General features: G+C 41.9%; 1 protein-coding gene across 3 annotated transcripts in view; it reads left to right on the forward strand.

Annotated features, from left to right (window-relative positions):
• Positions 1 to 11,107, forward strand: part of LOC108087130 (phosphofurin acidic cluster sorting protein 2) — a 36,826-nt gene that overhangs the window by 24,440 nt on the left and 1,279 nt on the right. The window contains exons 1-8 of one of the 3 annotated variants that reach the window (XM_017184330.2): positions 2,708 to 2,974; positions 3,466 to 3,773; positions 5,979 to 6,327; positions 7,175 to 7,300; positions 9,109 to 9,703; positions 9,767 to 10,250; positions 10,354 to 10,912; positions 10,975 to 11,091. In XM_017184330.2, coding sequence (XP_017039819.1) covers positions 3,609 to 3,773; positions 5,979 to 6,327; positions 7,175 to 7,300; positions 9,109 to 9,703; positions 9,767 to 10,250; positions 10,354 to 10,912; positions 10,975 to 11,091 — 2,395 coding nt within the window. In that variant the 5' untranslated portion in view covers positions 2,708 to 2,974; positions 3,466 to 3,608. Of the gene's footprint in view, positions 1 to 2,707; positions 2,975 to 3,465; positions 3,774 to 5,978; positions 6,328 to 7,174; positions 7,301 to 9,108; positions 9,704 to 9,766; positions 10,251 to 10,353; positions 10,913 to 10,974; positions 11,092 to 11,107 lie in introns of those variants that run through there. The other 2 variants (XM_017184328.2, XM_017184329.2) reach the window with 2 other exon arrangements.

An 11,107-nucleotide genomic window follows, 5' to 3' on the forward strand; every position in this document is an offset into this window, starting at 1 on the left:
CAATACGCTTTTCATTACTCATACGCAGCGTGGCACCGTTGGAGCGTGGGATGATTGTGCGTTGTGAGTTGAGGTGGAAATGGGGATCCCAATGATGGGGCGGCTGAGAGGTGAACTGTGCTGAATCGAGGGCTTTGCCCATGACACATTATCTTCCATAGCTTTCGGCAACACTTTGTCTGCCATTATTGTCTCACTCTTCGCCTTTGTTTACTTGTTTCGCCTCGCTCCCAAGTGGAAATCACTTTTCGTGGAAATTCCTTGGACCAAAGTGTGCATATGTATGTGTGTGTTAACATTAACTCGCCTTCCAGGAAACGCAGCCAAAGTCCCCAGACGGGGAAAAGGTCATTAAAGTGTTTAAGAATTGCATGCAATTATAAAGGAATAGAAACTGCAAGAATGGAAAACAGGAAAACAATGCCAGGGCGACGTCATTAACTTGTCTGCGTAATTGCAACAACGAAGACAAACAAAATAATTGCCCTCAAGTAGGAAACTTCCATTTTCTTCTCTCTTTAATTTTTTTTCTATTTAACCAACACGCAAAGGGGGCCAAGATAAATATGGTGGGGAGGGAGTAAAAGTCAATAAGCTGGAATGCAGCTTCTGCTTTGGCCCCAATTAATCATTGCTGCCAGCAGTTTCTTTGAGCCACTCTATCCCTGTCTTAGCACTTGGTTTACCTTTCTGTGCCCGCTTTTTAATCATTCTTGTACTTATCACTTAACGGCTTTTGAGGCTGTCAAAAGTTACACTTAGCCGGGGTTTGCTTAGCACCCATTCTCTCAGACTACGAAGTAGTATAGCTCATCCACTAGCACCGCCCAACACGCGATGGATACTCGGGTAGAAGTTTTAGGAGCGGGAAAACCCGCTAACAACACCCACTGCTCACCGCCCACTCTCAAGCGCCTTTTTCTCTTACGATTCTCGCGGCAGACAACAGACTACAGAAAACCGGCCGGTGAATAGCTTTGGCTAAATGATAACGACGGCAAAACATGCGAGCAAATAAACAAACATAACAAGTAGCAGAGATATAGTGAATAAACTCGAACATTAAAATACCCTTTCCATCGTTACGATGGCCAATCTTAAAAATAAATTACTCAAAGCTATATTTATCCATCCATAAAAATTTTGGTGGTAACCTTAAGATACCTGACTGCACCTTTTTGCTGGTATTCAAACCTTAAAAAGCTATTAATATTTTGTTAGATAAGCTTCTTTCTGGGCTTGACTAATATAAATTATATATTTTTAAAAACAAGATTGTAAATCCCCTTTTATCGATTACCAAGAAATTTTGATAAGGATTGGTATCTTACAAATATTTCTATAAAATCTAAGTGCACCGGTTCATATACATATTATTTATTATAGCATTTTTTTGCCTTTAAAGAGTAGAATGTCACATACCCTGGCAAACTGTGTATACTGGGTATAAAAAAACAGATGAGAATCATAATTGAAATGGACTGAAAACGGGAGTGGAACTGGTAGCCGGTTTTTCGAAAATGAAGTGGAAACGATATGATATGGAAGTCGGAGTGAGAACGGGAGTGGGAATCGGAGTGCAACAAGTGACATCAGAAGGCGATGACACAAATCTTATCGCAAACAATGTAATTGTTCGATATGAGCTAGTGTGTGAAAAGTTTTCTATATGCTCTATATAAACTAGTTCACACGATCAAAAAAAAAGCTTCATAATTCTAGATCAACAGGAACTGTTGCTTGTTTTTATTGATGTAGATTTTTAGGTACCTAAAAGTATAATTTTATGACTTAAGCACTTAATATTCAATGCACGTTTTCGGTTTTACAAATGTACTTATGTATATATGGAAAACCAGTTCACACTTTCAATGGGATAATATTTCCAGTTGAATGAAGGTATCTATGTCAAGTATCACTAGACCTTTAAAAGCTTGGGTGCTCCAAAATAAAGTACAATTCAACTTAAATCCGAATGTTCTGTATACACTTGGGTTTGTAATCGATGAACTGATTGTGTGGGTGGCACCTCGCTTCCCTAATTGAATCCCCTGGGGAGGCGCTTCTTCCCTCTTTGAATACCACTTTGCACCCACTTCCTACCCAAGTTTTAGTTCAATTGCCCGAATCGAAGCGTAAAAATAGCTTTAATGAGCATTTCCCGTGCACTGAGCTTTTGACACTTGTTTAGTAATATCGAACAACGGGCCTTATATAGATAAGTCCACGTGTGCCGTCGTGTGTGTTCAAATATAATAGAAATTTATCGGAGCGCACGTTTGTTTTGCCCCTCAATTGCTCATATTGATTTGAGTAATTTCGTTCGGTGCGCAAGTAGCTCATCTCTCTTTGCTTGGGGCTATTGTTGGTCCTCTCCCACTCTCATTGCACCAGTGTTGTCTTAATTCGAAAATCAAAATAACTTAAAAAATTGCTAAACGATCTTTGTTTGATCGTGGTATTTGTATTTATTACATTCTGGATTCTCTTATTATTTCCATACCAATTAATCTTTACAAATTAATTTAATTAAAATCACCTGGGGTAAGATCCACCCCACCTGTTCTACAAATATCGGCTATAAAAATAAACATTTAGCCATAAATACGCTGAAGGGGCAGTACTGAACACCACTCTCCCACTTGTAGGCTCCCGCGCTCTCTTTCACTCATCGCAAGTGCACAAAACGTGTGGAGCTTCGAGCAATTCATTCATTTCACCGACAAACGCTCAGCGGTTCACACACTCGACTTTCGAAGAAGAGAAAGAAGCGGCGGAAAGAAAGCAAAATAATAATCCGGCAGATGAACAGATAAATCGGGCGTAGTTAAAAAAAATCAAAACAACAGCAACAGCTAAAAAGACAGTCAACCGTGATATCTGTGATTAATTTACGAAGCAAAACAACGAAAAAAACGGTGTGCTTTTGGTTAAATTTAATAGAGTTCACGAAAACGCAGTTAACTGTAAAAAGGTAGTAAAATATTTACGATTTAGTGCAAACAAAAACAAAATTTAAGCAATTTGTAAAAATTTACGAAGTGTTGTCACATGCAACAAAGTGTGATTTTATTTTTGAAAATACAAATTAGTAGTTCAAATAATTAGGCAATTTTGTTAAGAAAACGATGAATAATTAAAAATTTTTCTTTGCCATACAGCTGATCAAATAACGTGTGATTCAATTGTTCTTTAAATATTAGCAGATAAATAACAATAAGATGTACGAGTGTATATGAATATTTAAAAACAAAATGGGTTGTTAACGGTTGAGGCAGTTAACCCATCTTTATTGTACAAAACAAAGCTGCCATAAACCGAAAAAGTTTATAACAACGCAAAAAGCAGTTGCCCCAGAGTGTTTATCTTAGTTTTATTCAGAGATACGAGTTTGCAACTGCTTATCCGAAGAGCAAAACAAAACGAAGATACTTATAGTACATATATGTTAATCTTGTTCCGCAGATCGCGTTGCTGAGTATTCCGACGAGGACGAGGAGGCCGAGTTCAGTTCGGGCGAATTCAACGACGAGGCCAACGAACTGGGCCTGATCCGGGGATACGATCCCAAGGATCCGCGGGATTACAACCATCCGGCCAAGCATGATATGCGAAAGTATCGCAACAAGCTCCAGCGCTCCGGAATCGAGGACTGTGCCCTAGTGGGTCACCATCCCGGTAGCATCCAGCACCATCATCCCGGCGTGGTCGTCGACAGCGATAGTGAGTTCGAGATGAAGGACAAGAGCTCGTCACGGGCCAAGTTTAGCCGGGTGAGTCAAGTGATTCGTGTAATCCCGGCCAGCTGTTTTGCGTGGCACCCAAAAAAAATTGTCTCTTACCCAAAAGTATCTATATATTTATAATAGCGTGGCAACGCACGTCAACAGGCGGGGCTAACAGAATTTGGGGGGGCTCTAAAATTCATTATGCAAAGTGAATAAATATCACTTAGTAGCTATCTATATAGATTAGAAGCGCACATTCGCACATATAGAAAATAATGAGGGGCCGACCCGTTCATTAAACGAGTGAGAAACGAAGGAAGTTGTTTGTTTCTGCTTAGAACCCTATAATCAGAGGGTAAAGAATGTGAAATTAGATAAAGTAGGTATGGCTAAGTATTTAAATATTTACCAATTCCATATAAACTAGTACTGCATATAAAATTAGTTCCAACCTACCTTTCTTTAATATTAAACTAAGTATATTAATCATGATAGAGCACAGTTGTAATTACCTGCTAATATCTACCATGACTTCCTTGTTTTGTATATAAACATGCCTTTGTCTATTACCACTGCCTTTTAGAGGAATTTCCCAGAAAATTAGCATAAGCTAATCTATAAGGCATTTTCATATTATTCACATTTAGCCCACTCTAGTCACTGAAACTATGCTTAGCCTTGTCTTACATTGTTAGTACCTTGTTGCTACCTCCCCATTCTTGTTTCGGCATTTGCCAATTGCGAAATATTGCCAGTTCCTTGCTGCTAACCCAGATCCACGAGCAGATACAAGAAACATAGAGCAACCAAAACAAAGACCCACAACCGGCGGCCAAATCAAATGAAATATGTATCAAAAATGTATCCCTATAGTATATAGCATGGGAGTAGAGTGGATATATATATATAAACTTATGTTCGGGCTTGCCCCAAACGGGGTGGCCAAGAATTTCTGTGGCAAATAGTTGACAATTGTTGGGGCGGCGGCCTTGGCGTGTCGCTTACTCGACTCAATTTGCTTAGATTCGCCCGGTGGCATACTTTCGATGCAATGACTATATCTCAGGGCTATATCGGGGTCGTGGATTGACAGAGTGTGTGTGTGGGTTGCGATCTAAAAAAGGAAACTAGGAAACTTCCGCATGACAATAGATCAAAGTTGGAATAAATGAAGGAATTCCTTTCTTTATTAAAATATCTTAAATGCTAATCACATTATTATGAATCAATATTTATAGATCAAGATGTCGCATTTAAATTAATAATCCAAATTGTAATATTTTTCTTTGTTCTGCCATAAGTCAAAACACCCATTGCTTTTTTAATCACAGTATAATTACAAAATCCATGCTTTATTTATGGGTTTCCCCTTAGAAGTTCTGTGTACTAATCACAGCAGAGGCAATTTTCTTAAGCTGCCGCTTTAATATTTAAACAACGTCAGGCTTTGAATCGGCTCAGTCGTTCGGGCCAATTATGGACTTTTTCCTCGTCCCCATTTCCTTCTCTGCTTTCCACGCACCTGCAAACATCCGTAGCACAGGTGTAAAATTAGCCTGCGGCTTTTATTGTCATGGCTTCTACTTTTTTGTTGTTGCCAGCTTTTTATCGCAGGATCATTTTGAATGCCTGCCGTAGATAAAAACATGCCTAATGACAGCCCCGTCAGAGAAAAAAAATAAAACAAACAAAAAGAAACCGATGAGAGTGGGGCAATTAAAAAAGAACGATGCATAAATTTTAACAGCGCTCCAGTCGTCATCGCTGCTGCAGTCCTTGAGATTTTGTTTAATGGCCTATAAGCAACTTTAGATTTAGCCAAAGGCAATTAAGTGTTATTAACAGGAAAAGGGGGAAAAAGCAGAACAACATTTTTATTTCAACTTAATTCGCGCTTTTTATAGTCAAGATCCTACTAGCTTTAAGTTCCTGTAAAACTAGTTATTCGTTTTGTTATTGAAACTTATTTAAGGGTTTTTTCAATAAAATAGTGGTTGAGCATCTGGAACTTAGATGAACTAGTTGTATGGTTCAATATTAAACTTTATTTTTAAGGATATTTATAATGAAAGTAGTATTCATTTTAGAAATTCTTGATTGACCAGTAATGATTTTAGTCTAAAAATCAATTTATTTTAATGAGTAGTCATCGGAGTATAAGTAATAGCTTTCCATTTCAACGAATCGTATATTTTTGCTGTGTAATTACCCCTTTGATAGTAATCGTTTTTATTTACTTCCCCATTTCAGACGATTTCGCTGCAGCAGCGGAACTTCAAGCAGAAGATCGTGGCGCTGCTCAAGCGGTTCAAGGTGAGCGAGGAGCTGGAGGGGGAGTCCGGCCACCGGGGAACGGCGGCACTGCGCGGGGAACGGGATCTGGATGCACTCTTCCAGGAGCTGGAGTCGCTGTCCTGCTGCGAGGGCGACGATTCCGGACCGGACATGGACAGCATATCGGTGGGCTCCACTCCGAAGCCATCGCTGCGTCCCTTCTTCACCAACTCCCGGATAATGCTGCACGACAATATCACCGGGAACGGCGGAGATCTGAATCAATTGGTGGGCGGAGGTTCCGGACCCGGAATCGGAACTGCCGGTGAGTACGAACAAAAAAAAGAGATTTAGTTAGCGGGTTTTGATAGGCTTTGCCTTTTTGTTGATGTGTTATTTATTGGAGTTCAACTTAACAACTTTTGCTCTATGAATTATGTTTGGCTTTCAATGCGTTGCGTTGGATATGAGTTTGTGGGAGTTGCGTTGCGTTTGCCTTACTATTATTTATTGCCTAAAACTGAAACACACAAAAGTTCTTTAACCAAATCCGCTTGTCCGCTTTTTATCAAAAGTTTATAAGAACCTAAAACTTATTCTAGAAATAGTTCAAACTTTATGATATTTTCTGTTAAGTATTCTGGTTTTATTTTTGTCCACTGGTTAGTGTTGTCCGCTTGTCGGTGATTTTCCATTGTCAACAGTTTGGGTCAAGGTTAAAAAATACGAAAAATAAAAAAAAATTGCGGAAAGGAATGTCACACACACACACAGATGCAGACACAACACAGCATACCCACACACACATACACACCGCTGAACAGGACAAATTGTTTCGCCTGGAAATTGGAGGCAGGACCAGTGGGACAGAGATGGAGATAGTTAATTGTCCTGTTGACCGTTACTGTCATCGCCGCCCACTGAATAAAATGGGCGCGTCCTTGCACTTTTTTTTCCAGGCGAAACAGCAGCGCAACCATAACTTTTGTAGCTTTTTGCTGAACTAACTTTCAATTGTGTTCCATAGATGTAAGTCGAGTATTTTTTTGAACCAAAAGGCTTACCTTAATTAAACTACTTAACACATAATACTTAAGCAACAAATCCAATACAGAAAACAACAAACAAACAAAAGATACATTTTGCATGGCTTGAACAAATTTCTCTTGCAGGCAACTCTGAGCGCCGATCATCGGATAAGAGCGACCAATTGACCAATTCATCTTACAATCTTGAAAATAACAAAAACCAAAAATGCATTCATTTAACAAACAATAACAATTCGGCAACAACACCAGGTCTGTGTACATTACAGCAAAATCAAAAAAAAAGAAAAATACCCTTATACCCCCGATTCAAAATTATAGAAATACTTTATACACTCTTTGCATACCACCCTATAAACACCGAAATGAGACCACAAACAGTTGTGTGTATCCCATTTACAATCAATATATATATCATACTCGAATCCGTGTCCAGCTTGTAAATAAATAATAATTATCTACCCGATCCGATAAATTTTCAACTCAGAAAATCCCAAAAACTTTGATCAAAATCTCAACTTTTGTTTGGGGCTTACGTCACCTTGAAAATAAAAAATAGTGTATTAATTCTAGCATTCGTAGGAATATACACTCTTTAAGAATACAATATTTCGTGAGCTTTTACCTTTCCTTTGGATTATAAGAAGAAAAAGTGTGTTTAAATAAACAGGGGGAATTAATGTTCGAATCATTCCAAAACGAATTTATAACGCAGAGGATATATTTGAAAGGCTTTCTAGATTTCTTGATTGTTTGTCTGTCCATTATTCAAATATCTCAAATGTAAATAAATATTTAGACTTGTGAAACAAAAGAAAGTAATTTTTAGGATTCAGGGAAGCTTTTTTATTTTTCAAGGAGGCGTATCCCCAAATCCCTTGCCTTGCCCCACACTCACGCACAGCTCACACACGCATACAGCAACACACACCGCCACAAGTACACTGGAAACGTAAATGTATGCTTTGTAAACGTACTCTTTGTTGTTGCACCACACCGCTCTGCACCTTTGCATGCTTCACAATATTGGGGCGGATTTAGGGGGAAATCTTGATTTGTGCGTCAATTCCATTGATCGTTTCGTATTTAGTGTAGTTGAGGTGCATGTTTGTGGGGTCTTAAAATAAACCTCATCGCATTTTACCATCAAAAAAAAAAAAAAAAGAAAGAAGCCAACGTCCTCGACATGTGTGAAATTGTGTGTGAGTCTGTGGCATGACAATTGAACCCTCAACGCACTTGAAGCGGTTTTCCAATTAGCTGTGAAACATAGACGTCAGACCCCTCGAAAAAGAACACCCCTAATCACGGCCCTAAAACGCCCAGAACCACCGCCCCATCCACTTGACAAAGTCTTGGATTTGTTTGTACCCTCCGAATTTTCCCCCTTTTTCCCTCCACCACCTCACTTTCACTTTTATTTACGTGTCGTGCGTTTTTTTTTTGATTAATCGGCGCATGGCTTTGAAAATTCAAGCACGACGAGCCGGAAATTTCTGACTGAGAAAAATATGGCCCCTTCCCCCACCTTCAGCCCACACCATTCATGGTCATAAAATAAAGAAAGCTTTAATTATATTTTGGGTCCGCGTTTTTATTATTTATTTACACGTGGCTCCTTGGAATGGGAAAGCCTTCGCAGGGGCGTTCTATTTTCGGGATCGACTATTTGTGGCCGCCATTCAGTCTCACGAGTCTCTGTTTATCTTGTCTTGTTTGGTCTCCGCATGTCTTATGCCCCCAGATTCACACCTTCCCTCACCAGATATATTCCCTCACCTGGGGTCATCAGATCGGTTGTGTTTTTGGAAAGAATTATAGAAAACCATTCTTTAATATACATAGTTAGTTTCTGTTAAACTGTCATACAAAATTATAAAAATTATTGTAATTATTACGATTAGACCTTTTATATTGTATTTAATTCGATTTAGAACAAGGATTTCTTATCATTTTTTCCAAAAACACAATTACAAACATTGATGATACCTGTTTTAAAGATTTCATAACCTAAGCCTACCTCTCTAACCAACTTACAATTTTTTTTGTGCTCCTCACAGATCGTGGTGGAAACGACAGTTCCGGCAACGAGGGCAATGCTGGCTACACGGATGGCCAGAACTCGGATCCCCAGAACAGTCCGCCCAGGGACAAGGACTACATGCGTATGCAGCAGCAGCAACAGTTGACCCCAGTGAGCTCGGTGGCCGCCAGTTTGGGAAGCGGCAACGTAATAACACCCGCTCAGGGGGAGAAGCGGTCGAGATTATTCCGCACTTCCAGCAATACTCCAGGAACCACGGCGAGTGGAGGCAACAGTGCTAGTGCCATTAGCGCTTCGGGAGGCGGCAAAAGGAAGCACACCCTAAGCCTAAGCGCCGAGCCGCGATCCGTGCTGGAGACTTGCCTCTCGCCCACCAACGTGGAGCCACGCAAGCTGCTGCTCGACCAGCTGAGTCGCGTGTTCGCCGGCGAGGACAGTGCCATTCCGGAGGTGGTGACCATCATCAGTCCGCCGGAGGCGTTGGGCGGCAGTGCGCTCCTTGCCAAGCTGGTCACGCTCTTTGCCAACTCCTTTAAGCCGGCCTTCGTGCCGCAAAACACCGCGGAGGTCAAGGCGGTGCTGCAGGCGCTCATGGCCAAGATTCAAAAGTAGTAAGTGCTTGCGTTCTATTATCAGATATGAATACTTGATTAATTGCCTTGTTTCCTTTTCAGTTGCAACTCGAACGCCAAGCCACCGCACACGGTGAAAGTGCTGCTAATTGGTGGAGATTGGCTGCAGGGAGCCACCCTGCGACATTACGTGGAACTGATGGGAGTGAGGCCGCCAGATTGGCTGAATCACCTGCGCTTCTATCTGGTGCCCGTCGGCGGCAGTTGTGGCAGTGTGGCGCGTCATCTTAGCCAGATGGATCAGGCATATGCGGTCATGTTTGGCTCCGACAACTGGACACAGTTGTGCGAGCGAGCAGCGGCCACTGCGGCGGCGGTCAGTGCCGTGACCACGGTGAATGCCACGGCTTTGACAACCAACTTGGCGGATGCTGCAGGCGTGGCCAAGTCCGACATTGCGGAGTTAGTGCAGCGCATCCAGCGGTATCTGTTAGCGGCAGGTCCCTGCACCCAGATACCCATCGCCGAGGCCATGGTCAACTACAAGGACGAGGACTCCTGTCAAATTTTCGTGCCGTTCGTTAGTGTAAGTAATAAACCATCTAAAATGATGTAAAATTTCTAAGTGGGTCCCATTAGCATTTCGATTAGCATTACAATTAATAACCAATTCTTGTCTTTTTCTACAGGATGTTCGCATTGGTTATTTGGACGCCCAGGCTTCGCTGGACCTCGATGAAATTGCAACTGGCGCCAACGCGACCGGTGGTGGACTAGGTTCTGGATCTGCCTCCAGCTCAGCCATCCCCATTGGTAGCCAGAGCTCGCCGAATGTGCATGGCGTGGTTTCCGGTTCGCCACCGCAACAGCAGAGCCTGGGACGCATCTCACCGCCCCTGCAGACGCCACCATCATCCGCATCCTCCCACCGGGAGCGGAATACCAGCGAATCGCTGAGCACGCCATCGTCGCTGCAGCAGCAAACCTTCAGCGGAGCTCTGGCGGCGGCTGCTGAGGCGGTGGAGCTGCAAGTGGACTATTGGCCACTGGTGAGACCGGGCGAAGGACACACCAAGGAGTCGAAGGGCGGCATGTCCAAGGGCAGCGACGCTGGCGGCAAAAATAGCATTAAGAGTACGTTTAGGAACCTGCAGGTGTGGCGTTTGCCACAGCATGCACAGCAAATGGGTGATATGTTCAATGGACTGACTGTTAGTTTCGCCACCAAGGAGAAGAAGCAAAAGCAAAGTAAGTGGATTGTTATTTAAGCTTTAAGATAGTTTGACTTACAGTTGTTGTTAACTTTCCAGTTATGCGCTTGGGCAAGAAAAAGGATAAGGAGCGTGATCTCGAGAAGGAGCAATGTGTGGAGGGCGTGGCCCGCTTGATTTGCTCACCCAAGCAATCGCATCCAGTGCCACTAAGGGGTAAGTTTTTCAAACT

The sequence above is a fragment of the Drosophila ficusphila genome, unplaced genomic scaffold, assembly GCF_018152265.1.
Source record: "Drosophila ficusphila isolate 14025-0441.05 unplaced genomic scaffold, ASM1815226v1 contig_791, whole genome shotgun sequence".
Lineage (NCBI taxonomy): Eukaryota > Metazoa > Arthropoda > Insecta > Diptera > Drosophilidae > Drosophila > Drosophila ficusphila.